Source organism: Megascapheus bottae, chromosome 26, assembly GCF_031878675.1.
Source record: "Megascapheus bottae isolate mThoBot1 chromosome 26, mThoBot2.hap1, whole genome shotgun sequence".
NCBI lineage: Eukaryota > Metazoa > Chordata > Mammalia > Rodentia > Geomyidae > Megascapheus > Megascapheus bottae.
The window spans coordinates 954,029-981,544 of record NC_143534.1 but is presented as its reverse complement, the minus strand read 5'-3'; the positions used below and the strand labels follow the sequence as shown (position 1 = coordinate 981,544).

At 51.7% G+C, this 27,516-nt stretch overlaps 1 protein-coding gene across 1 annotated transcript in view; it reads left to right on the top strand.

Moving 5' to 3' along the window:
- Positions 1-27,516, top strand: part of Sipa1l2 (signal induced proliferation associated 1 like 2) — a 113,567-nt gene that overhangs the window by 79,352 nt on the left and 6,699 nt on the right. The window contains exons 9-18 of the mRNA XM_090318735.1: positions 157-431; positions 8,808-9,065; positions 10,259-10,339; positions 11,383-11,483; positions 12,043-12,146; positions 13,674-14,062; positions 15,223-15,447; positions 19,268-19,421; positions 21,126-21,336; positions 24,049-24,180. Coding sequence (XP_090174861.1) covers positions 157-431; positions 8,808-9,065; positions 10,259-10,339; positions 11,383-11,483; positions 12,043-12,146; positions 13,674-14,062; positions 15,223-15,447; positions 19,268-19,421; positions 21,126-21,336; positions 24,049-24,180 — 1,930 coding nt within the window. The remainder of the gene's footprint in view (positions 1-156; positions 432-8,807; positions 9,066-10,258; positions 10,340-11,382; positions 11,484-12,042; positions 12,147-13,673; positions 14,063-15,222; positions 15,448-19,267; positions 19,422-21,125; positions 21,337-24,048; positions 24,181-27,516) is intronic.

The window sequence follows — 27,516 nt, the reverse complement described above, 5'->3', positions numbered from 1 at the left end:
GCTTCAGACTCCACAGTCCCCCTGACTTTTCACTGTGGCAGCCAGGCGGCCTGGGGCACCCAGCAGAGACCTGGCATGGGGCCCATGGGTGTCTCACCACCCCGGTGGCAGCTAAGGTCTGAGAGTGGGGTCGCCTCACAACTCCTGTCCCTGCAGATCGTGACCAAGGGCTGTGAGACCGTGGAGATGACCCTGCGGAGGAACGGGCTGGGCCAGCTCGGCTTCCACGTGAACTTTGAGGGCATCGTGGCCGACGTGGAGCCCTTTGGCTTTGCCTGGAAGGCGGGCCTGCGCCAGGGCAGCCGCCTCGTGGAGATCTGCAAAGTGGCCGTGGCCACGCTGACCCATGAGCAGATGATAGACCTGCTGCGGACTTCGGTCACCGTCAAGGTGGTCATCATCCAGCCCCACGACGACGGCGTGCCCCGGAGGTAAGCCTCGGCCCGTGAGACTGGCGTCCGCCTCTAAAAAAAGAGAGAAGGGTTGGGAATGGTCACTGTGTGGTACCTGACAAGCTCTAACCTTGCTGAGATGCGAGCTTTATCAAGTTAGAGCTAGTGTAGACCACAGGGCACGAATGACACCAGTTGACTGGGCCCAGAGACCTGTGCCTGCAGGGAGACAGCCACAGCACAGCGCAGCCTTCAGCAGGATGCCCCTCTGCCCTGCCACTTCCTTCTCCAACCAGAAGCCAGCTGTGAGTAGTAACATGCTTAAGGCCCTCGCCCTGGATGTCTGAGGACGTGCCAGGTGCCAAACCTCCGTGGCCACCGTTCTACTCACTCGCGGTATTCACACCAGGCTTGTTTCTCACAATGGAAAACACGTCTGATGCTAACAAAAAATAATCATGCTTGCTGATGCCCATGGCTCTCACCTGTCATCCTAGCTACTCAGGAGGCTGAGATCTGAGGATCACGGTTCAAAGCAGCCCAGGCACAGAAATCCATGAGACTCTTCTCTCCAGAAAACCAGAAGTTTTGAGCTGTGGCTCTAGTGTTAGCCTTCAGCAGAAGAGCTCAGGGCCAGTAAGGCCCTGAGTTCAAGCCTCATGTACAACAACCCCAACAAGTGAGTCTTACACTATCCCGGTCCGTGGATAATACGCACAGTTTCCTAGAAGCCTCTTCTCCCAGCTGGGTTCGCCTTGCTTTGCTTTAAGGCTTGTTAGTTTTTTAGTGTCTGCCGGGCAGGCACTCCAACACTGAGCTCAAGCCTGGTGATCACGGTGTGCGGCCTGTATTCGTCCAGTACATTCTTCAGTACAGGTCTAACGAGTGACCTGCCATTAGAATTCCAGTCTTGTGTCTGATTCTGCCGTGTGAAACCCACCCACTCTCAGTGTCGTTTGGATCACACTTAGCACTTAGTACAGAGAAGATGAAGATGAAAAACTGCTTGGTTAAAAATAAGCCTTGAAATAACCAAAGACAATTATTTTATGCCTTAGAAGCTCAAATGGTGTGTAAGAGAAAAATCTCCGAGTACATTGTAAGCCAGCTACTTGAACTGTTATGGGTAGTAAGATTCTTCTATTCTAGAAATACAGATTTATGACTATTGAGAATCAAGCCTTGTCTATCTTAGAATCTGACCACTTTTAAGTTGAGGAAATGTTTCCAGGTCCTTCCTTTGAGTTAAAAATAACATTTCTTGTCTGGTTTTTAGGTTTGATCTACTGCTGATCAGTAATAAATTCTTTATACACTCAATAGATTGAGATAATACAAGTAGTTAGGTTACCATTTCGTCTGGCTTAAGCTAAAACTACACATTTGATTTGTTTTACCAGGGAAAGAAGAAAATTCATTTAAATGAACAGGTATTTACATTTGTGTGTCTATATGGGTTTTTTTCCTAGGAAATTGGCCTTAATGTAAATACCAGAGAATTAAAAATAGCCAAATACACTAATTACAAGCTATCTCTTTTTTTAATTGTAATTAGTAAAAGGGTTACATGATATTTGCCAGATAGAAGGTGCATTAATTCACATACATTGATACCCTTTCACATGTCTTGGTACCCATTTCCCTCCCCCCCCCCACACCCCCATTACAAGCTATCTTAACTTTCCTAAATACTGTAGCAAACCCTTTCTGTTTCTTCCTGCCTCTATCCACTTGGCATTAGTTTGCAGACCATCAGTGGAGAAGCCATTTGACTGAGATCCCATCGGCTCCACCAGTAGCCCAAGCCTCTCTCACTAGCTAGTTTCTGGTTTTCCTCTGACCCTGGCTATGACTCAGGTCTGCTGCATTCAATGAAGCCTGTCTTTGGGAAATTATTTATGGCATAACAAAAACACCCACGTTTGAAATCTCTTTCTTTCCAGCCCAGGGCAAGGTCTGTCCAGCTGTTCCGAGCTTGAAGGAAGGCAGAGCCATTTTTAGCTTTTCCTGGAGGAGTTCCAGGGAGTGAGAGGCTGGGAGGACCCCTGGGAATGCTTATTAAAGGGTCCCCTGCTGGGGCAGAGTCTGAAGTGAATGTGTGCAGGCGGGCAGAGAGTGGCTGGGCAGCTTGGGAATTGCACTTCTGAAGGCTAGAGGAGGCTACCCTTGCAGCCCTCTCAGGCAGGCAGGAAGAAGAGTTGTGTTGCCCTTATCCGAGATACTTAATTAAGATCTCAGTACTGCAGGGGGTAGCTGAGCCTCCGCGGCAGAGGTGAGTGACGGTCTGTCCACGTCCTTTTAAGGACAGCACATCATTACAAGCCTAGTAACTAAAGGAAGGCACAGCTCATCAGAATTATGCATGAGCCGTTCCACAATGCCGGTGAGTTTAGAAATATGTCCAATAAAAATGGAAATGAAACTCCTTGCTGTGGTGCATCTGTTTTCTGTGATTTTTCATGCTTCGTTGACATATTATCCGACATATTTTGCTGTATAATGCAAAACCGTGGACATTTCCTTAGGTGGTCCTAAGTCTAAACGAGTGCCTTCTCATCATTGTGTAAAATTAACTGTGTTCTTGTCTGTTTCCTGACTGCTCGGCGCCCTCCAGTACACAAGAAGGCCATTGAAATAGAAATAGGAAGGGAAACTGAATCCTGCCAGTTTGCAGTTCTGTGCAGGGGCATGGTGAGGGGCAGGGGCGGGATGGCAGTAATGGTGACTTGAAATCTAAACTCAAGTGAGTTTTTAGACTTTTCCAGGTAACTTATATGGGTAACGGAAATTACATTCTATCGGATACTATTTTACAGGCCTGAATTTTCACATAAAGCCTGGAAATGATCCAGTGGGGCTTCTGATGGTAACTTGCAACGGCTATTCTGCGTCCTTAGTCCTTTTCCACCAACGTGGGGCTCCGGTATTTCCGCCCTGTGGTGAGGGCATGGCTTATTGAACTCAGTGGACTCCCTGCCTCGGTTTACTTTGTTATCCACCAGTTACTTGGAAACTGGCCTGCTTGCTGGGGCCATGAGTGGGACATGGTCTTTACTTTTCTGGGGTTTTTTTTAGTCTGTCCAGCACTCAAAACAGAATTTCTTATTTTCATGTTGGGTACTTGAAACTTGATTTTTTTCAAATTCATGCAGCAGTTTATTGCTTGACCATAAAGATCTCACACTGGTGTCTACGATGGCGCTGCCCTCTCTAGCTCGCCGCCTTCTCTACTGTACCCTCCTGCCTGTGCGCCACTCCGCCCCTGTACTCCACTGCCCTGCTTTTCCAGACTTTGCACGTGGGATGCTTACCACCTCTAGCAGCAAAGCACAGGGTGGCCTTACAGCGGAAGCCACAACCGATTTCCTCATAGACATGCACTCACAGAAACCAGGCATCAAATAGGTGTGAGTGGAGTCTTCTCTGTCTGACTTAGTATTAGAGTACAGTAAACTTCATTCCTGCCTGCAAGCTTTTGGAGAAAAGTAAAAGGAAGTGGTTGGTTTGGGCAAGAATCTTCCAAGCCGCTGTGACTCTAGGCCAATCCTGGGGACATAGCATTCACCCGGAGCCCAGCCTCGCTCCCGGTGCCACAGGACACTTGGGACTCCCCTGAGGCCTGAGTCAGCGGCTTGGTGGACCAGGTGTCTCTTCCTCCAGTGTGTTCTGAGGATGTCTCTCTTGCTGTGTACAAATGAATGAGGAAGTCTGTTGAGAATGACTTGCTGTTTCCGGGTTTGGTTCTAGCATGCCCTTGCCTTTACAGAGAGCTCTGCCGCACAGCTGTGTCCAGCAGAAAACTTTAGGCTCTCCCGGCACCAGAGCAGGTCTGTGGCTAAGTACCCAATGATTTGGAAAGAATCTCTGTGATTAAAATACTAGGAATTACTTCAAATCCCAAGAGCTATGAAAGGGCTCTTTATTTATAAAGTACATAGTATCAAAGAATATGATCATTTATTTTATTATTTTGTTTCCAAGATTCCCTTGGGAAGTATGACATGACATAAGCTGCGTTTACTATTTTATAGTGACTTTCTAATAAACAAATGAACATGTGTTTTGGCAAGAGCACTGACCTTGGGGTCCGAAGGCCTGAATTCTAGTTATTTCTACCATTCTCTCCCTCAACTTCCTGACCCTGACCTTGTGTCCTAATGGTGGAAATTTTTTTCGGACTTTCTTGTGTGGAGATTAGGTGGTGTCTGAGGCAGGTCTGGCAGAAGAGGAGCCTTGTAACTTAGACCACTTGGGGGGTGAAGGGTTCCAGTGAAGACTGCGTGGTGCAGCGTTAGGTCTGGGGACCCCCTTTAAGACTGGGTGCTTAAGCCTAGCCTGTGGCTCACCTGGTTCAGTAATATTGTTCAGTCAGCTCGTTTTTTCTTTCCTGATAGCAGCATGCATTCCTCCTTTGAACTTGCTCAGCTCTCAGGATGTTTCCTCCTTAGTTTATAAGTAAATTAATACAAAGTAATAAGTCCTACTTTTGCATAAGATGAAAAAAATAAGATAATAATGACAAATCTTCCTATGATAAATACAGATTAAGAGAAATTTGCAGCTCTAAAGCTTTTTTAGTTTTTTTTTTCCAGGTTTTTTTTTTTGTGTGTGTGTGGTTTTTTGTTTTGTTTTGTTTTGCCAGTCGTGGGCTTGAGCTCAGGGCCTGAGCACTGTCCTTGGACTTTCTCAAGGCTAGAGCTCTACCACTTGAGCCTCAGCACCACTTCCGGCTTTTTTCTATATGTGGTACTGAGGAATCAAACCCAGGTCTTCATGCATGCTAGGCAAGCACTCTACCACTAGGCCAAACTCCCGGCCCAGCTTTTTTAGTTTTAAGTTTAATTTAGAACTTTATCTAATCTAGAACTCCATAACCATCCATTATCTGGAACATCCTTGAAATTTTTTATGATTTTCTTGTACTTTAATGCTGAATTCCTTTTTTTTTTTTTTTTCTGGAAGCAAAATGTCAGGAACTTGCTTCTTACGGTCCAGTCTCTGCTGTCTTTTCTCCTCCTGGGAGACATTGGGAGTCACCATTCTTATTACACATTGTCAGGTTTAGGTTTTAAGTCCAAGCACAGCTTCCTCTTCAAGCGAGAGTTTGGTTGATGCCAAGCATCTCTGGTGGGAAGAGAAGAAAGGGAAAGCCACGAGCTAGCCCCGAGTGACACTCCTGGCAGAGGGTCAGGCGTCCTCCTCTAGACATGGGCTGGAAGCCTGGCCAGCTGTGACTCGACTCCAGGTGTCTGATCGAGGTGGTAAACGGAGGCTCTTCCCCCGCACTGCGGAGCCGTGGTCGAGACCTTCCAGCATGTCTCTGCAGTACAGTACATGCCAACCTAGTACACGTATCGGCTGGCTGTGAGGCAGAGGTGGGGGGGGGGGCATTCACGATGCTGAACATTTGCTGGGAGCTCCTGGGAGGATTCCAAGCCCACGGCTGCCTCAGGAGTGGCCTGCTGGGTCTGTGGAACAGTCACCTTCCAGGGCATGCTAGGGAGATGCGAGCGTAGTTTCTGCCTACATAAGAAGTGTTAATCTCAGTACCACATATGTAGAAAAGCCAGAACTGGTGCTGTGGCTCAAGTGGTAGAGCACTAACCTTGAGGAAAGTCCAAAGATAGTACTCAAGCCCTGAGTTGAGTCCCCAGGACTGGCAAAAAAAAAAAGTTAAACTTGTATTCATTTTAACCAAAAGCTGAGTTTCTATTGGCCCCACGTGGCGTGGTGGTGAGAGGTAAAGCCAGTAGTGATGTGTTTGTCGTAGAGCAGAACAAAGACCATGTCCACATTTGCATGGGCTACTATCAAAAAACTGAAAAATGGGGCTGGGAATTTGGCCTAGTGGTAGAGTGCTTGCCTAGCATGCACAAAGACCTGGGTTCAATTCCTTGGTACCACATACTTAGAAAAAGCCAGAAGTGGTGCTGAGGCTCAAGTGGTAGAGCTCTAGCCTTGAGAAAAATCCAAGGACAGTGCTCAGGCCCTGAGCCCAAGCCCGGGACTGGCAAAAAAAAAAAAAAAAAAAAAAACCCTGAAAAATATGTCCCCGTCCCTTACCTAGACTCAGTGTGAAAAGGAAGCCAGATACGTGTCCTTGCCACATGAGAGGTTATATCGTACAGGAAAACAACTTGTCTTTTCTTGACACATGCTTCTGCTCCATGCAAGATTGGCAGCTCGTTTTTCCAGTGATGTCTTCTGCGTGGCCTTCTCCGCTGGTCAGCAGTGCCCGTCATGTGCCCTCCATAGCAGGTGTTCTGCCTGGAGTCCCCTGTGAGCACCAGCCAGGAGAGGGCGTGCCCAGTGGGTGTGTCTCTGCAGACCCCAAAGCCACTGCCACACTGCCTGTGACCCTAAAACCTGGTTCTGTCCTTCAGAAAGCTTCTGGTACATGGAGAGCTAGGTCTGGGATTTCCTTATGCCCAGTGACACTTGGCATCTTAGTTACTGGACAAAAGCAGCCTCTGGCTCCTCAGAACGCTGCGGGCAGAGAGTCCTGATTTGACCACAGGCATTTTCAGATGCAGCCATTCTTTTGAAAAGAGTAAATTCTGTTAGGGCAAAACAAGGTGAATTTGAGTATTTAAAAGTTCATTTATATAGGACTTTCTAGAAGAGGTAAAGAGAGAATTCACCCTCTGACCTTTCTTGTGTCTGATGCATGGCATAGGTTTTTACCAACTCACTCTCAAATAGCAGCCCTGATTGGACACTCACGTGTTTTCCAAGACACAAGCTAAATTGTAATATCCTATTAAGGACACCATTCTGTGAGCATGAATTAAGCGGACCATTGCACTCAGCCATCTTCTTTCCCTTTGCTCTTCCTCTTCCTGAGCAAAGCAGGTTGCCTTTTAGACCTCTGAGCTGACAACCCCTGCTCCTGTCTTTCCCATGGTAACCCCAGACCCTGCTCCTGTCATTCCCACTCTAACCCTAAGCCCTGCTCTTGTCATTCTTATTGTAACCCCAAGCCCTTCTCCTGTCTTCCATTGTAACCCCAGGAACCGTCTCCCTGGTTCCCCCTCTCGGGTACAGTGGCTCTGAGGACCACAGCCCCAGCCACCCGCACATCCAGGCTTGCTCCCAGCACTGGTGAAACAGGAGCTAGCTCTTGGGTGCTTGGTGTGGTCCTGCTGGGACTTTTCTGTTGGGAAGAATCAGCAGGCCCAGGGGACGGGGTGTGGGGTGTGTTAAGTAGAGAAGCACTCAGAAGCAGCGCAAGCCTAGGAGTAGTCTGTAGAGCAGTGCGGCACCTTATTTTAGAAAAGAAATGCTAAGCTGGTGCCAGTGGCTCACGCCTATCATCCTAGATACTCAGGAGGCTGGGATCTGAGAGCCACGGTTCAGAGCCAGCCAAGGCACAAAAAAAATCTCCGGGAGACTCATCTCCAATTAACCACCAGAAAACCAGAAGTGGTGCTGTAGCTCAGATGGTAGTGCGCTAGCCTTGAGCTGAAGAACTCGGGGACAGCGCCCAGGCCAAAAGATCAACCCCAAGACTGACCAAAAAGAAAAAGAAATGCTACCCAATGTAAGTCTAGCTTCAGCACTTGACCCTAAGGAACTATCCCACTGAGAAAAGCCAGAGACGTGTAAACTAAGAAAGCAGTGGAGTTTGCTTTGTGGTGAGGAAGCCAAGCTGAAATGAAAGGCAATCAGGAAAGTTCCCTGGTGAGCGGCCCTTTCCTGCCTTCCAGCAGAGGGGTTTTCATCCCCCACCCCCACTCTGCAGGCCAGCACCTCCCCGCCATGTCACAGAGTACAGACCAGGACAGTGGAGAAGTGAGGAATCATTGTTAGGCCACCCACAGTGATTTACACCGGTATTCTCTGACGGAGGCAGAGGCTGAAGTCTCACAGCTCATGTCCAGCCCAGGCTAAAGTTAGACCCTGTCCCCAAAACAAACCAGGTGTGGTAACACACACCTATTCTTCCATTTACTGGGAGCGCAGAGGTAAGCGGAGTCTGAGGCCTCCAAGACAAAGGGCTAGCATGGCTCAGGTAACAGCATACCTGCCCAGATGCCCCAAGTTCAACCTTCCAGCATGGCTGCAGAGACAGGGCCGAGGCCTGCCTAGCCTTTGAGTCTCTTCTGAGCTTGAGATGAACTCACTGTTTTCTGTCCACCTTGCCCTTGTCTCCAGTGTCCCATGCTCAAGTTCTGGCCATCACTGGGCATCCTCACAACCCTGGAGGATTGTGGGAAAGTCTGTGCCAGGCAAAGTCCCACTAAGGCGACTGCAACAGCATTTTTAGTGCCTGGTGTCTCGTTTTGGGCAGAGGCTGTGAACAGGAGGAACGTCTGGGGACATTGGTGACATGTTCTGTGGGTGAGACACCCCTTGGGACCATGAGCTGGGGGCGGACCTGGCCCATGGCTCCACCATCTCTTCTCGGCCCACCAGGGGGTGTTCAGAGCTCTGCCGGATCCCAGTGGTGGAATACAAGCTGGACAGTGAGGGCACGCCCTGCGAGTACAAGACCCCGTTCAAGAGGAATACCACGTGGCACCGGGTGCCCACCCCTGCCCTGCAGCCCATCTCCAGAGCCTCCCCTGTGCCTGGCACACCTGACCGCCTGCAGTGCCAGCCACTGCTCCCACAGGCGCAGGCCGCCATTCCCCGCAGCACCTCCTTCGACAGGAAGCTGCCTGACGGCACCAGGTAACACTAGGCCATCCTCAGAGGGCCCTCCGAAACAGGTCAGAGCTCAGAAGGGTAGGAAAAGAGTTCACTATTCCAAGTTAAATCCACTCCACAAGAAGTTGGTGCGAATCTCTGAGGCCTAACTTGAGTAGCTTGTGCATTCTTTGCTGTGGCAGTTCCTTCCTGCACTTTGGGGTTGGCTTTCACACGGCTTATGCCCATAGAGATGGAGTAGGCTTTCCAAGGAGGCACCTCTGGGTCTCTGCTGATACCATAGCTACCATGGACTGGAAACTGGGCCTCCCAGACTTAAACAGAACTCTCCCATACCTGCCGTGCTGCCCTACTCGGGCCTGTCACTTGTGGCTGAGCCTCCACTTTCCTCTTCTGGAAAGTAAATGCAGTGATGGTATCTCCCTCATCAGGCACCAGAGAACTGAGTGCTGGACTCGGTGAAAGACTTGGCCTGGCCCACCTCATGTCTCACGGTGCTGAGCAGAATTAGTCATCTTCTCTAGTTAATGCCGCCTGAGAGCAGCGTGCTCACTTGACTCGGCTCCAGGCCTCCTTAGGTGAGAGTCAGCGGGTCCGTGAGCTCCCTCTGTTCAGAGGTGAGTGCAGATGGCTGTGCCAAATGAGGCCATCTCAGCCAGCTACACCGGCAGGAGGGGTCTGCAGACCCCTCTCTCCCCCATATGTAGGTAGTTGAGAGAATTACAGAGAAAACCAGGACTCCAGCAGCCAGAGGGAAGCGTAACATGCAAACTTACAGCCCTCATTTGTGTGAGTCTGCCAACAGGTAGAAGAAGATTGCATTTGGTAACTGTATGAAAATAGTGTTTACCCAATTTTAGCTTTGTGCTCTGCAAGGCTTTACATCTAGAGCCAAAGCATGCATGACTCGCATTGTTTCACATAACCTGATTTGGCAGTGGTTCCATAATTCATGTTCCTGCATTTCCATATTTCAGCAGGAGGGACTGTTATCTGTGCTATAAATCGCACAGGTAGCCAGTGTCCATCCCACCACATCTCATTCCTGTGACACACTGCCAACTAACTATAAGCCACAGACATAGTTCGTCTACGGTTCAGCATGCTTTTCCTTCTCCTCTGTCATACATAGTCAAAGTGAGTTTGTTAGTAAAATTATGGGTAGATGCCTGGCACCGGGCCTGGGTGACGGGTAATAACTCTAGTCCACTTTTCAGAAGTTCTCCCAGCAACCAGTCGTCCTCCAGTGACCCCGGACCTGGTGGCAGCGGACCCTGGAGACCTCTCGGCTACGACGGGTACTGCTCCTTCCTTGTCTCCCTTCTCCCTTCCCACCTCTTGTTCTACCCTATCTTCCCTACTACTTTCTTTTCTTGTTTTCTTCCTTTTGACCATTTTTCTCTCTTTCCTGCCAGCACGGGGCTTGAGTTCAGGGCCTCAAGCCCTTGTCCATTTTCTGTTGACAGCTGGTGTCCTACCACCCAAGCCTCTCCTCAACTGGAGATGAGATGCTCGTGGCTGGGGAGTCACGTCTCAGCTTCCTGGGTAGTCCCTTCTGGACCCGTGACTCTCTCAAAAGCACCTACAGATCACATGTGGCCCCGGAGACCATTTAGGGAACATGGACAATCCCAGGGGAAGCCATGCTGGGAGGCTAGGGCAGGTGCCTACTTTTCCCAAGAGACTAGATTACAGATGACCGTGCTTGAGCTGTGGCTGAGGGCGGTTGGGCAGAGCTCACTCCCTGCACCCAGTCTTTTGGTTTGGGCTTAGAGTAGGTATTTGTAGTTTGACCTACATGCCTTCCTCACCTTGGGAAATAAAGGTCCTTAAAATGGTATGTCAAGTAATTTTTCCAAATTTAGTTATATGTTAAGCATAGAAGGGTGGTGGCTTTTGTTTTTGTAGTTTTGAGTTGTGGGCGGGACTTTGTTGTTGTTCTTTTGTATAAACAGAAAAGCTTGTCTGGATTTCTGTAAACTGGGATCTGTAACCCAGATTCTAATGGATCTAGACTCTGGTGGATCCGGACTCTGGTGGGAGGGAAGCGCACAGGAGCAGCAGGCTCCCCAGCAGGCAGGGCGGGGCTGTGTCTGGCCAAGGCAGAGCTGCTTCCACCGGAGGGCTGCCACGGCAGTGCCCCATCAACCGGGGCGGAGCCGGGCTCCTGGTTCAAGTGCTTCTCCAGCCTCTCTGCAGGGTGGGTGGTCCAAGGTGCTTCGTTTCCGTCTTCCAGAAGACCTCTCTGGCCAGGGGTTCCCTCGCACAGCCCCTGTAGAAGCCACTTCTGCCAGCCAGTGGCATGGCCAGAAGGACCCGCCAGCCCCACCTTCCTCCCCAGGTGTCCATCCCCGCTGCCCGTGGAGCACCAGGGCCCAGGGGCTTTGGAGTGTGATGGGTCCAGAGAGCATGAGGACGCCATGGAAGGAGGCAGGCACCCAGGTAAGGCAGGGAAGCCCAGCCCACCCAGGGGAAGCCCACCACCACGGCTCCCCCCCCTCCCCAGCATGGGCTCCCGCAGGAGCAGGAGGCTCTGCATGGCCGAGGCCTGCATGTGACTCCTCTGGTGGGTTGTGGAGAGACTGGATGGCCGAAGGCGGGCTGTGGGCAGGAGCAGCTGGCTCTGATGGGTGGTACCTGTGGACGGCTGTGGTTGGTGGCAGTTGGCTCTCAGTGACTGCATGGTGTGACATGATTGGGCGGCTGTGCGTAGCCATGGTGGGTTGTGGTGGCTTGAGAGTGCCTGGCCCTGGGTGTCTGTGGTTGGTTTTGGTTGGCGGTGGGCAGCCATGGTGGATGTGGATGGCTTGCACGGCGGACGCTAGTTGTCCATGAGTGGCTGTGGTTGTGGTGCTGGGGGTTGATCTGTCTTCTTGTGACCTGTCCATTAGAAACAGCTAAGTTCTAGAATCATAGGCCTGTTCATCTGCTGACCTGTGCTTTCTTACTCTTTGGTAACATTGGAAATGGACAGTTGAGCTCTCCTCTCTTTATGTGACAGACACAAAGTGGCATGGCCCACCCTCCAAAGTCTTAAGCTCCTATAAAGAAAGAGCCCTGCAGAAAGATGGAAGCTGCAGAGACTCTCCCAATAAGCTTTGTCAGGTAAGTCCTCTGTTCCACCCTGACTCGTAGCCAGGACCTGCTGGATCCCCCCCCCTCCCGTCATCCGCTGGGCCACCCATGGGCACTGCTCAGAAACCTGGTGTTCACCACACAGGACGTTTTGAGGAGAGGTTAAAGAAAGGGGGAAAGGGTGGGCTGGGAGTGTGGCATAATGGTAGAGTGCTTGCCTAGCATGTGTGAATCCCTGGGCTCCAGTCCTCAGTACCACATACACAGAAAAGACCGGAAGTGGCACTGTGGCTCAGGTGGTAGAGTGTTAGCCTTGAGCAAGAGCAGCTCAGGGACAATCCTGAGTTCAAACCCCAGGACTGGCAAAAAAAGGGAGGGCCGGGAGTTTGGCCTAGTGGTTAAAGTGCTTGTGTAGCATGCATGAAGACCTGGGTTCGATTCCTTGGTACCACATACATAGAAAAAAGCCAGAAGTGGTGCTGAGGCTCAAGGGGTAGAGCTCTAGCCTTGAGAAAGTCCAAGGACAGTGCTCAGGCCCTGAGCTCAAGCCCAGGACTGGCAAAAAAAAAAAAAAAAAAAGGAAATGAGTTAGGGGATTTTTGCTGTTGTTAGCTCTAATTTATGAGAGACCTTACAGAAGGATCCAGAGCAGATGATTGCTCCTGTCCCAGCGTCTCATCTTTTGACAACTTCCCCGCAGTGCGATGTAGAATCCGATCTGTGCATCCTGGTTACCTGTAGCCACCCATCTCCGCCTCTGTGGTTCTCACACGGTGCTCCCAGCAAAGGGCACAGGCCAAGGACCTCAGCAGGATGGGGTGGAATGGAGGGAAGAGAGGGCAGGCTGCTGTGAAATGGCCCTGGCAGGATGCATTCTCCCGCTCCAAAGCCTTATGGCTGCCCAGGTCCTGCTAATCTGCCTGGCCATGTGAGGGTCACATCTGGTCCAAGCACACTGGGCAGACAAGGACCTTTATTCTGTCCTCCAGAGACCCCAAGGTGCCAAGTGTCTTTCCCTTGCTCTGGAGAGTCCTCTCTCTCTAGCCCTTGGAATGTGGTATGAGACAGGCCTCCCAAGGGTTCAAACGCACTTGTGCGTGTGCAGGGCGTTGCCTCCCTATGCAGTGCTTGTTGCACTCTGGTCTGCACAGAAGCCCCGTGGCACTGCCAGCACTAAAAGAATCAAATGACTGGCCTGATGCCCTGCCATGAGGACCCACGCCTGACTGCCCCAGACTGAGCCAGAGGAGGTCCATCTTTTGTCATGGGAATGTTTTCTTGATCCGTGCTCTCCCTCTTCCTCTGTTACCTTCACTTGTCTGTATCTCTTCCAAGTCTAAAGCCCTTGTTGATGCTTTTGGCTTCACGCAACACTAAGTAGACAGAGGCTTAAAGACAAGGGACCCATGGTACTGAGCTATGAAGCAGGGACCTCTCTGTGACCAGGCTGGTCTAGAGAAAGGAAATTCTGTCTCTGTCTACCCCGCGGCCCCAGCTGCAGCTCCGTGTCGGGCACGGGGCAGTGACTGAGGTCTTCTGCTCTTCCACTCTCTCCAGATGGGTGATAAAGGCTGCTCCAGCCCCTCCAGCAGCAACACGCTGTCCAGCAACACGTCCAGCAACAGCGAGGACAAGCACTTTGGGTCAGGGGATCTGATGGACCCTGAGTTGCTGGGGCTAGCCTACGTCAAAGGAGCTTCCACGGACAGTGGCATCGACACCACTCCCTGCCTGTCAGCCACCAGCCTCGGCCCTGTCCACCTGGCAGGCAGCCGGTCCCTGATCCACAGCCAGGCTGAACAGTGGGCTGATGCCACTGACATCTCAGGGCCTGACGACGAGCCAACCAAGATGTACGCCATGCATGGTTACCCTGCCACCATCTCCACGAGCGGGGCTGCCGACGGTAGCATGGGCGACCTCAGCGAGCTATCGTCTCACTCCAGGTGGGCCACCCTGTTCCCACGGCACCTGCCCTGGAGACACTGCGGGGCCTGGCTGTTACGGAATGTGTGTGATGTCTCCCGTTCCCCTTGGTTCCCCTTGGTTTCCGTGTGAGAATTAGTCACAGGCAGCAGTGTGGAGTCCGAAGCCCCAGTGAGGTACTGCCGGCCAGCCCAGTGCCCTCCTGAGTGTCTGTCCTGCCCGGTAACCCCAGTAACTGTGCTCTGTGCCATTCTTCCGCCTTCGCAAGGGCAGGGCAGGGTGCTTAGGCAAGAGTTCAGGATACAGCCTAAGGAAAATTCTGCAAAGTGAAATAAACTCGCAGAAAAGAACTCCTCTCCAGCCCCCCACCCCCACCCTCAGCCCACATGATGCTCTGTTTGAGGATCAGAGTGAGCGGTGGGACTCTAACCTAGGAGCCTGAGTCCACGGGAGGCTCTGTACACAGCTCACTGCCAGCATCCACCAATGTTTGTTGGCTGCTGAGAAGACTGACATTTTTACTACAGCTGTTTTACTGAGTAGGTGGACTGTTAGATCTGTTCTAGAGCTGACCTCAATATCTTGTAAAAGACATGTCTAAATAGAAAAATACCTTTTATAAAAGAAACGGAAAGTGCACATGTGGCCGTGGGGTCCAGGGTTGTATGCTCTGCAGGTGTGCATTGTTGCATGCGATACCCTTGTGAAGTGCTCTGTGGGTGTGGTCTGCAGGTGTGTCCTGCCAGGTGTGCTCTCCACGGCTGTTAAGGATCATGCACTCTGCAGGTGTCTCCTCAGCTGGCCCCATTGTGAGTGGCGCAGCCTTTCACTTGGATCTCCATTGTAGTTCTGGCCAGTCCAGATCAGTGACTATTTTCAGGTGCTCCTCTCTGCTTGGAGAATGTGTACTTGGAGAATGAATACTGAGCCTAAGCACCAACTCTTCAGAAATACCAGTGCACCTGTGTTGCCGTTTTACCCTAAGATTCCCTCAGTTATTGTTTAGCTTCCTTCTAACCACAGATGTGCAACTGGTATGTGGGCATTACAAGCTCTTCCCAAAAAGGAAGGAAGGCTGCCTGGCCCCTAAGCCCAGCACTGCCCAGGACTGCAGACCACTCTGCAACCAGTTCTGGCCACCAGTCTGACAGTTCTGCCTCTCTTGCCTGTTTCTCCCCAGTGGTTCTCACCATTCAGAAAGCCCGTCAGCTCACTGTTCCAAAAGCAGTGGGTCTCTGGATTCCTCCAAAGTCTACATTGTGTCTCACAGCAGTGGTCAGCCGGCCCCTGGCTCCATGTCCAAGTCTTATCACAGGCAAGGAGCGGCAAACACATATGTCATTGGCTGGAAGAAATCAGAAGACAGCCCGCCCCCTGAGGAGCCTGAGGCGACCGAATGTCCTGGGTAAGGCAGCATTGTGCACTTCCAGGAAGCAAGTGTATTTCCCTACCCAGGAAGCACAGCTTCCCGAAAAAAAGACAGTCTGAAATTATCCTTCATTTTTCTTTGTTGTTGTTGTTGCATCTCTGTCTTTCCTGGGACTTGAACTCAGGGCCTAGGTGTTGTTCCTGAGCTTTTTCTCAAGGCTAACACTGCCACTTGAGCCGCAGCTTTACTTCTGGCTTTTTGGTGGTCAGTTAGAGATAGTCTCACAGACTTTCCTGTCTGGACTAGCTTCAAACTTCGATCCACAAATACAGCCTCCTGAATAGCTAGGATTACAGGCTTGAGCCACCAGTGCCTGTCTCCTTTTAGGTAAAAGGAAAAGTCAGGGAGCCAGGAGTTTGGCCTAGTGGTAGAGTGCTTGCCCAGCATGCATGAAGACCTGGGTTTGATTCTTCAGTACTACATACATAGAAAAAGCTGGAAGTGGTGCTGAGGCTCAAGTGGTAGAGCTCTAGCCTTGAGAAAGCCCAAGGACAGTGCTCAGGCCCTGAGCTCAAGCCCAGGACTCCCCCCGCCCCCCTCCCCAAATATTAAAAAAAAGAGAAAAAGTTGTTTTTGTGTTAAATTATTATAGTAGCAAAGTCATGGAAAGGCACTGTCAGGATTAAAGGTAGCCTGAGAATAGGTCAAGAACAGGTCAAAGTCTCTGCTCCAGTCAGTGCACAAAAGCACCAGTGCTTGTTCTGCCTGATTTGGCGGCCAGGACGCCGGGCCCCAGGCAGCTGTTAGGTTCTAGGCTTTGCGTCTGTTTGAACAGGGAAAACCCTGATCACCCATTTTATAGGGAACACCTGTGAAAACAGGGGCACTGCTGTCTCTGAGGAAGCAGTCCGAGCAAGGTTGTTTCCATCCTCGGCTCAGGGTTTGCTTATTTTCCTTAGAAGTGTGGGAAGCCCTGAGCACCATATTACCAGGTCATGTGTTGTGCTGTGCTGTGCGAGCATGGGGTGGCATTGTCAGGCACTCGGCGTGTGCCTGACTTCAGGTGTGTGGTGACCCTTCAGAGAGGCCCTGCAGTTAAGCCTGGTCTGTGAACTAACCCCCAGTTCTCTTTCTAGATGATGACTCTGCCAAATACAGATATCATGATGTTGCTTTTTTGTGTGTTTTTTCTGCTGGTTGTGGGGCTTGAACCAGGCCTGGGCATTGTCCCTGAGCTCTTCAGCTCAATTGAGCCACAGCACCACTTGCTGTTTTCTGGTGGTTAATTGGAGATAAGAGTTTCACTGAGACTCTGCTGGGCTGGCTTTGAACCACGATTCTCAGATCTCAGCCTCCTGAGTAGCTAGGGTTATAAGTGTGAGCCGCCAGTGCCCAGCTTCATTGCTTACTTGAATGTGGAATCTTTTGTTTAAAAAACTGTCAATAATTGCAAATGAGGGGCCGGGAGTTTGGCCTAGTGGTTAAAGTGCTTGCCTACAATGCATGAAGACCCGGGTTCGATTCCTCGGTACCACATACATAGAAAAAAGCCGGAAGTGGTGCTGAGGCTCAAGTGGTAGAGCTCTAGCCTTGAGAAAGTCCAAGGACAATGCTCAGGCCCTGAGCTCAAGCCCAGGACTGGCAAAAAAAAAAAAATTGCAAATGAGCTATTGAGGAGAGAACTTTTGTTCAAGTGTAAACCTAGAGTAATGTACGTGGAGGTTTTCTTTAAGTGCTTCATAGGAATTCATTCGAGCCTTACTGTAGTTCTAGGAAGCACAGCTGGAAGCCTTGGAGACACCCCAGGCCTTGTGGAGCCTGACTGACCCCAGCTCTGCCTTGTAGTGTAGGCAGTAAGGATGGCTGGGGGGGGGTGTCCGTGTGCCCAGCGTGTGCCCCACCTGTCACCTCAGGGTCTGCCTGCTTCCCAGGACAGGCCCTGGCACAGCCTAGGTGCAGCTGTTCCCTAGGGACGAACTGGCCTAGACCCCGGGCTGCCCCTCCCCGCCCACTCCGCTGGGGTCTCCCGGGAGGGGCCGTAGCGCACTGTGTTCCCAGCCAAACCCTCCTGTGGGCCTGTGTGTTCTGTGTGCTGGTGGGGGGTGAAGACTTATTGCCAGCTCAGGGCAGAAATGCTGGGGAGCCATCTGCCACCGCAGTAGCAGCACCCCGAGACCTCAAGGATGCCCTGTCCTCCAGACCTCACCCCTGGGCCCAACCCCAAGTGTCAGTCTGCATCCTCTGAGGAAAAGCACGTGGCTGGCACATGGCCTGCCACAGCTTTAGTAATCACACCGAGAGCCCTCGCCGATGGCGTGCCGCCGTCTGTGCCACCCCTGAGTTCCCGAGCCTGCCAGCATCTCCTGGGTGGACTCAGCTCCCTGCCCTTAGCCGAGTACTTCCTACCACCTGCCTGGTCACGTGGGCCTGTGGCAGCCACGTGTAAAGACGTGCGTGTGCAGACACGCCCAGCCACGGTCCTTCAGAAACGCTGTATTCTGCTTACCTCTGTGCCCAGTGACTGGCACCGGAGTAAAGGCCTCGGCATTTTTATTACACAGCACTGGACGTGGTTTTTTAAGTTCTAGCTTAGCAGAGGTTGTGAACAGTCTTTACTCAGATCTACATGAAAACTAGAATGGCGCCCTACAGCTGTGGCTGTAACTATAGCTGCAGTCATGTTAGCCGTAGCAGCTACTAATGGGACCAGAGTCGCTCCACACGTCTTCTCCAGAGCTGGGAGGCCAGGGGCTCTTGAGCACCTCCTGGCACGTAATCAGGCAGTTACCAGACAGGCCCTTCATAAAGCAGCAGGCCTTGACCTCTGCACTTCTGGAGGCGGGTCCCACTCTGATTCCATCTCAGCTCACAAAGCAACCCACTCCAGCAGTGTCCTCAAGCTGTGGAGATCCCTTCTTTGAGATCTGTCTGCCCTGTTACAGGAACAAAGCAAAAGCCAAGATGTTCAGATACAGTCTTAATCCAAGCAGATCTCATTTCAGAGTGAGCTGTTGAACAGGTGGCCTTGCTTTGGAAATAGGCATCTCTGTGGCAGGTGACAGTGCCCTGGAGGCTGCCCCGGGTAGCTCGTCATTGCAGGCAGTGAGTTCTGCTGCATCGCCTGGGCAGAGGCCCACTAGAGGCCACCGTGCAGCTCCTCCCACCCACCCAGCAGCCCGTGGGTCGCCTGGGTTCTCGGGAGCGCTGGTGGCTGAGATTGCCTCGCCACAGTGCATCTTCTCAAAGTGACTTCTGTTTGCTCCCGGGGAAGAACTGAAAACAGTAATTCAGCTTGGCAGTCTTTTGTGGTCCACAAATACATTTTCATATCCTGATAATTAAGGGAGACAGCTGCTTTATTTACCCAAACTGCTTCGTGAAATGCCTGGTAATGACCCATGCTTTGGTACGTGCCTAGACCGACTATTCTGAAGCCCAGCCTCCCTCGGTGACCTTCCCTCTGCTCTGTGAGCCCCGGGCCTGGGCTCTCTTCCTCAGGAGGAGGCCCTCCAGCCTCTGAAGGCACAGTACCACTTCAAAAGGCGACTATGCCTGATAAATTATTGAACGTGTTTGCTGACACAGTTTAGGAAAGGGAAAACAGCTGTATTTTTAAAAGTAGGTATATTTTTTTCTCATCCAGGCTTTGGGGATCTGGTTTGTTTCTGAATTATTCAGAAATCTCACCGCAGTCACACTCCTTTCACAGTTGGGAGATGGCGTGAGGCTTGGTGCACGTGCAGCTGCAGTGAGCACTCTTCCCCCACAGAGGGCCTGGTTACGGGATTCTGGCCTTCCAGCCCCGTGTGCTCACAAGCAGGCCCCACCCCTGAGACCCCTGTCCAACCTGTTCCAGCAGGATGTACGGTGAGATGGACCACCTGGCCCCAGCTCAGCACCAGGCCGTGATGGGAGACCCAGCTTCCGAAACTCAGCACGTCCTCTCCAAAGAAGACTTCCTGAAGCTGATGCTTCCTGAGAGCCCCTTGGTGGGAGAGGGGAGAAGGAAGGTGAGTGCCCTCCGCCTCTTTCATGACCCTTACCTCCATGTGCAGGGCCACCGCCAGCATCTACCCTCGGCAGGCAGGCAGGCAGGCAGGCAGCCAGCCAGCCAGCCAGCCAGCCAGCCAGCCCGCCCGCCCGCCAGCCCGCCCACCAGCCCGCCCGCCAGCCCATGAGGCTTCGTGCTTCCCGCAGAAAGCCAGGCCAGCCACCTCAAGAAACTGTTCCCAGGGCCAGGAGTTTGGCCTAGTGGTTAAAGTGCTTGCCTAGCATGCATGAAGACCCGGGTTCAATTCCTTGGTACCACATACATAGAAAAAAGCCAGAAGTGGTGCTGAGGCTCAAGTGGTAGAGCTCTAGCCTTGAGAAAGTCCAAGGACAGTGCTCAGGCCCTGAGCTCAAGCCCAGGACTGGCAAAAAAAAAAAAAAAAGAAACTGTTCCCAGGCGACTATGAAAGTGACATGGTACACCCTCTGTCCCTCTGTGTGTCCTCTGGGAATAGTGACCCAGACGACAGGAAGTGTCACTCAGTGTGTATGAACCCAGCACAGAGCCTAGAGCATGGCTGGTGATGAAACAGATTTCCATTATCCCAGCCTTTCCTACAAGGCTGCTGGGTAATCCCAGGCCTGGTGACGATCAGGAGGGTCGTGATCTGAGAGCAACCCGAGGAAAAGGTGGGGTCTCCCCTCCCACTCTCACTAAACAAGCCGGGTGTGGTGGCATGCGTCTGCACTCTCAGCTGCTCAGGAGGCATCAGTACAATCACAGTCCCAGGCAAAATTGTGAGGCCCTACGTGACAAAGAACCCAGGTTCCACCCCTGTGACTCCAGTGAGTCTTCTGTGAACGTGTCAGATCACGGGAGCGCAAGCATCAGCGCCTGCACGGTGTGGCCGAGTGGACGTTCACCCCATCCCAGGTGCACACGTGGAGAAGGCCTGGCAGGCTGGCAGGAGCAGCCCTTATGCCACGTGTGGACCAGGAGACTGGTTCCTGTACTTGCTTGACACTGTGCACCTGAAAGGACAGGTGCTCCTGTACAAAGGAAGCGTGGAAATTCAGACTGGATTTCTCCTTCTCAAGTACTTGACTCCTTGCCTCAGTCAGAACCTCTCTTGCCCTCTCTGGGCTTTAACACAGTCACACTAATGGTTTCCATCAGTCTGGTTTTACTCTTGTTTCTGATAGTGGAAGCAGACTGTCAAAAGTAAGGGTCTGAAGAAGACAGTGGCCTCATAATGGTACTGGACTGAAACAGTTTTCCCTGAGTCTTGTATGGCTTAATGATGTCAGCGTTCTGAATTACTTGTCTTGCTTAGATTAGATTGAGCCTTGGATGTAGTTGATTGATACAAAAATGACCTGGTATTAAAAATGTAGTCATTCCAATTAAAATCAAGCCAGCACACTTCAGCCTTGAAGAATTTGCTGAAATGGCAGCAAGAGTTCTTACCAACTTAAGGTTATGGCGTGTCCATTTAATATCTCAAAATTAATAAAGCTGTACATGTCTAACTTATGGTAATATTCCGCAGAATACCAGAGGTGGGAACATTAGAATCTAGTCACTGCACTGGAGCCCTGATATCCGGGCCTGGCAGCTGTCACTGTGCCTGGCCCGGCAGTCAGAGCTGCCTCCGTGGCAGGCAGGCCTGCTCTCTACCTCCGGGCTCTGTGTGACCCTGGCTCGTGTGTCCTGTAACCCCTAGTTCTTACTCTACGGGCACCTGTCTCCCCGGAGGTCGCTGTACCGCACACTGTCTGACGAGAGCGTCTGCAGCAGTCGGCGGGGGTCGTCCTTCGGGAGCTCCGTCCTGGACCAGGCCCTGCCCAGTGACATCTTATTCAGCACCACCCCGCCCTGCCACAGCACGCTGCCCCCGCGCGCCCGGCCTGCACCCAGCCTGGGGAGCCTGCGCAGTAAGTGCATCCTCAAGCGAGCAGCACCCCCGTTGAGGACCCAGGTGAAACCACGTGGTGGCCCCAGCCTCAAAGGGAACAAAGCCTCCCTCTGGCTTTCTGAGCAGGAGACGCAGGACCGGGTTTCCAGTGGGTGTGGGTTGGCAGGGGCGGGCTCTGATACCTCCTCTGGAGACCCTGGGCCAGGCTGTGGCCCCCCTCTGCTAGGTACTGAGAGCAGGTCAGTCCTGAGGTCCTCCCTTCTTACCTTACAAAGGAGGGCTTTCGCGCCTGCCCGTCCTTCCTCATTTCTTTATTACCACAGAAGTGATGTTAGCTATCAGGACAGTTTTAATGTTTATTTCCGTTCTTTTAACTTCCATAACACATTAGGTATTCTTGGCTAAATGAAATAAAATTTATAATGATGGTGAATGCAATTGAAAATAACCCTAATCTCAAACAGTGCTTGCTAATCTGTTTAAGTCATCCAGTAAGTACCCTGCTGGTATACAGGGTCCACGTGCCTGGACTGCACGTCCTTTAAACTCCTTGAAAGGTGAAAGGTCGGAGCTGCCTTCTAACTCCCCAGTGTTTCTCCAGGAAACTTCCCTTCAGGTAGACGGGGGACGTCTGTGACCTGGGGAAGGTGTGTGTTGCCGTGTTATTTCCTCATCAGCAGTGCGTGAGACGTGGCGGCTCCCACGGTGTGGGCCTCAGCCAGCCCCACTTCCACATGGACAATGCCATAGTTTCTTTCCATCCTACTTTTATAAGAAAAAGCAAGTTTACTTTTTATAGCAGTGTGATTCTCAGCAGCAAACCCTAATTTCTACTGTGCCCCTGCCCTTCCCCCGTGCCCCTGCCTCCTCTGGCAGCAGACCCTTGCCAGACCCCAGTCTCTCCGTGGCTGTGACTTAGCCGTGACTCACACTTCCTGTGCCTTCTGGAGTGTGTCGTGTCTTCATCTTCTCCACAAGTGTCACCAGTCCACCGCTGATGCCTGCTCTGCAGTGTCCTGCATTTCCTCAAGGCCACGGTTTTCCTGGCTGCTGGACTGCTGAAGAAGCCCCCCAGCGGAGAAGAAGGGGCTCTGGCCTTTGGACCCAGCTCATCGCTGTCATTAGCAGCCACCATCGCTCTTGGCGGTGAGACCCCGTTCAGTCAGTGCAGCCTCGAGCACTGCCAGGTGCATGACAAGTGTGAGGTGAACCCTGACTCTTCGTGGACTGCGATAGAAGTCTCTGAGGAACAGAGATCCTCCCTGCGAGGATCCACTCAAGTGAGCCGCGCACTCCAGTCCATGGAGCTGCTGCTGAGACAACATGGCTCCACAGTGGAAGACAAGCCTGGTGTCCTGGCACTCCCGGGCAGCTGCTGACCGGTGCGCACCGCCCACAGAGGCGTCCTTGCCAGGACCGGCACCCGGGGACACCCAGGCTCCTCAGTGCTGACGGTGACGGCAGCATGTGGTTTCCGTGGCTTCTAGTCTCGGAAACAGAAAGTTGTACAGTCAGTGCCTGTGGCTGAAAATCAGCCTGGATAGGCTGCAGGGCCTGGCTACTCTCCAGACCTCAAACCACAGCAGGCGCTCGTCAGGCCCCAGTGCCACTGGGGAGGGTGGTGAGAAGCATGAGCAGACAGGTGTCCATCCCGCCTGCCCTCTCCCCCGGAGCTCCCAGAGCATGGCAGGTTAAATTGACCCCTGTCCCAGGGGCTTTGTGCCCTGCTGTGCCACCTCGCTTGACATGCATTAGCACAACCACTGTCCCTCCTTCCTCACTGCCTCTGTCCCTCCGGTCCGGTCTTGCTCTTTTTTTGCCTGGATGTTGTCAGAGCCAGTGAAGATGAGACTGTGGGCTGCACGGAGAAGAGCAGTCCAGCACACAGAATAGAGAGCAGCTTGAGTTCAGTGTCAGGAGCTGCCATGGAAGGTGGCATCTTTATAAAGACAGGAAACCCAGTAAAACACAGTCCAGGGACGCCCTTTTTGGGGGGACACGTACCCACACGCTGGCTGTGGTGGTGTGTGGTGGAGAAGGGCTTGCCCAGTGAACAGGGGCCTCGGCTGGCTTCCCTCTCCATTTGATGACGGGAGAGCCAGTTGAGCCAGCATGCCCAGCACTGAAGGTCCTCCCGGCTGCAGCTCCAGCTCACCCCACAGCAGGGACCCAGCACACAGAGGCCTCGTGAGCCACTGTTGTCACTCTCCTCCCAGAAGACACGGCAGAGACCCAGCCAGCACACAGAGGACACGTGAGCCACTGTTGTCACCCCCCTCCCAGAAGACACGGCAGAGACCCAGCCAGCACACAGGACACGTGAGCCACTGTCACTACCCCACAGAAGACACAGCAGAGACCCAGCCAGCACACAGAGGACACCTGAGCCACTGTCACTACCCCACAGAAGACTCGGCAGAGACCCAGCCAGCACACAGAGGACACCTGAACCACTGTTATTTCAGATAGACAGGGCCAGGCTTCCTCTGCTCCCCTAGTGGAGGCTGGGCACACTGCAAAAGACATTGCCCGGCCTCTGTCCAGGTAGATGTGCCTGCCACAGGAAGAGGTCTGCTGGGCTGTGTCTAGGTGTGAGCAGACCCTTTACAACTGCTGTCTCTCCCGGTCCATTTCTCCAGGCAATGCTTTCGAAAAACGTCCTCGCTGTTACAGTGGGTGGTGTGAGAGGAGGCGGCCAGCTGGCTGACACTCTGCCTGTGTTTCTGTTTAGATGAGTTCTGGTTCTCCGACGGGTCATTATCAGATAAGGTCAAGTGCACAGATCCAGGCTTGATGCCACTCCCCGACACGGCCACAGGATTAGATTGGTCCCACCTCGTGGATGCTGCACGGGCGTTTGAAGGTAAAGACTCACCTCCCCTGGGCCCCTCGGCTTAACTTGGGGTGCATTTCCCTGCAGGGTCTGGGTGGTGGCTGAAGTAGGGATAAAAGGTAGAGGAAAGGCTTGGGCTCCAACTGAGAAAACTTCCTAGCAGAGACGCATTCCTTAGTGAACTGAGCGCCTCAGCAGGCTGCAGGAGACTGAAGTCTGCCGCTGAGCCACACTGCCTGGTAGCCCAGCCTGCTGGAGCCCAACCTGTCCATCCACCAGAGCGCTCCGGGCTGTACTGCTGAGCCAAGTGGAGGCCCTGCAGCAGGAAGGACCCTCTCTCCTCCAGGGCACAGGGGCCTCCCCGCCCCTGCACGTGCCCAGTGCTGGCTCCCTGTGGAAGTGGGCACAAACGGCAGTCTTCACTGTGATGAACTGTGAAGACCCTGTAAAAGGCCTTGCTTGCTGAGCTCAGACACTGCACCGGTATGATGTCGTAGCCAGCACATCTGAAAACAGCTTTTATAAATGCTGTCTGTCTGCCTGCCAGACACACCGGGGCACGAATGATGTGAGCCCTCCCTGCAAACCTGCCTCTCCCGCCCTCAGTCAGGCTGCGTGTGTCACATGGACATACTCACTGTGGTAGAAATCCATACTGGCCCATCTGGCCCATCATAGCTGCTCAGCTGAATTGAACCCACTCCCCATGGTCAAGACTCAGCTGCCCGGGCAGGCCCCCAGCCTTCTGTTTGCCCTTCTAGATTGAGGCACCGCCCCCTACACCCCTGCCGACCACAAGACGGTGAAAGATAATAAGAAAACCAGAAGCAAAGCCTATGCAAAAGGCGCCGGGCTTTGGGGAGATTTTATGTGTTACTCCAGTAATAGCTCCACTGGGAAGAATGAGAACCACAACAGGAAATAGGAGCCCGTGCATGTGTGTACTTATGTGCGTGTGCATGCATGCGTGTGTGAAGTGCATATGTGCTGATGGAAAGGCCTGAGTTACAGAAACAGCAGCACTCAAGAAACATGTGCTTCAGAAACGCTGGTTTAGGTAAAGAAAACCTGAATATTAACTGCACTTGAAAAACATTCCACAAAACCATGGGAGAAAAATCAGAAAAAGATGTTTTAAAACAAAGCTGGCAAATGAATTGTCAGCGCATTTTATGAATGATCAGTCATCAGTTTTCTTTGAACATCTGATAAGTGTTAAAATGTTCAAATTAGCAAATATGATTCAAGCAATCGCAGTGCAGAGAACAAAGTGAGGAGGAGATGAAGCCAGCGTGGCGGTGTGTGCCTTGCGCTCGAGCACTGAGGAGGCAGAGCCAGGAAGATCTGCTGTTTGAAGCCAACCTGGATGGCACAAAGAGATTCCATCCTTAGAAATAAAAAAGGAAAGAGAAAAATGAAATGGAAGTCGAGAAGGCCAGTGGGCTGCAGTGAGCTGTAGAAGGTGTGGGATCTGCCTCCCTCTCGCCTCAAGCAGCTGCGGTGACCACCTCCACAACAGAGCCCCCCCCCCGGCTGCACTGGGGCCTCAGAGGCCTTTGGAGAAAACAGATTTGACCTTCTTGAGCCTCTGACCCCAGTCAAGTCACAGCTGCCCTGACTCTAGAACTTGGCTTCCCGTGGAACTTGGTGCTCAAATGTCCACGCTGGGCCCTAGCTGGAGACCTGAAGGACACTAGCAACAGGCAGCTTAGGGACGGCTTCCCTTGCTTTGGCCCCCATTGTGGGGGAAAGGTCGCTAGGCCCCAAATACCACTGTACTTGCAGTTCATTGTTCTCAGAGGCTCGCAGAATAAAGACACCCTTGTGTAAGCTTCTCTAGAAATTTAGAAGCAACTTTTGTTTTTCAAAATAAGATTCTTTCCTGATTAGATAGCCATACAGAAGGACCATGTGACAACCAGTCTTGACGGTTGATGTGGGAAGCATAAATAACATTCATAGATTGACAGGACACTTCATAGCCACCACCAAGAGCTCCACTAGTTGAAAATAGAAAACCTTGAACTCTAACCACTAAAAGGAGCCACATCAACTTGTAAAATGTCTGTGTGATACAATCTAAAAGAATTAGATACTGCCAAAGATGAACAAGGGCTACTTGGTTCCAAATAATTATACAATATGAAATTGAAAAAATGTTTAAGTGACATAATGTGGGAAAATACTTAAATTATGTAATGCAATATGAAAAAATTACCAGAAATCAGGGCCAGGCCCTTTAAATTTTTCTGGAATACTTGATGTAAATAAGCAATACAAAGAAAAAGAAAGCTAAAAAATCATAATTGTGACCGGGAGTGTAGCCTAGTGGTAGAGTGCTCACCTAGCATGCACGAAGCCCTGGATTCCATTCCTCCCTCAGTACCACATACACAGAAAAAGCCGAAAGTGGCGCTGTGGCTCAAGTGGCAGGACACTAGCCTTGAGGGAAAAAATGTCCAAGGACAGTGCCCAGGCCCTGAATTCGAGCCCCAAGACTAGCAAAAAAATAAGAAGAAGAAGAATTGTGCTTTTATATCCAGAAGATGAGGATCACAGAGAAATGATTGGCAGCTTTTTTTTAAGTAGCTAGGCATCCTTTCCTGCTGTTCTTTTGTGTGTGATAATCCACCCTAAGCTCTGGCCACGGGCCACAATGTGATTTCACAGGATGGCATGAGCCACCAGGGCCCACTGAGGGACACTCGCCAAGGTCAGAACTGCAGCCAGAGCCCCACACCTGGGGCCCTTTACCCCCCGTCCCGTCTGGAACCGCTGCCCCCGCAGGGAGCTGCAGAGAGGAGAGGGTGAAAGCTGGCCTTGGGCAGGCCCTGATCATGCAGAAATGCAGCATTATCTCTACCATTTTCTGTGGGTCACAGCTGGTCTCCGGGCCTTCCAGACAGACAGCAGGGGTGTAAGATGGACTTGGCCTCTCCACCTGTAAGAGGTGACTGCACATCCTTTTCTCGGCAGCCACCGTGAAGGGACACTAGGTAACTGAGCAGGAAGGAACTATACACGTTCCTCAGCATTAACCCATCCATAGAATTAATATAAGTAAGGACAGAAACAGAACGTCTTAGAGAAAATAGCAGTTGTTTTTTACTTAATTTATAAAATAATGCAATTCCATTTGGAAATAGATGAACAATACTCACCTAAAAGCCACTATAAATTGATAATAATTAAAGTAGCATAATAGTGATTCCGAATTAAGTTCCTTAGAATAAAAAGAAGACAGGCAGAAATCTGAATATAGTGAAGAGTTAAATGTGGAAGATAATACCATTTGGGCCCAGGACTCCATGGTGGGAAAGGAAGGCCTTTCCTACCACCAGAGGACGTGCAGGGGGACACAGTGCG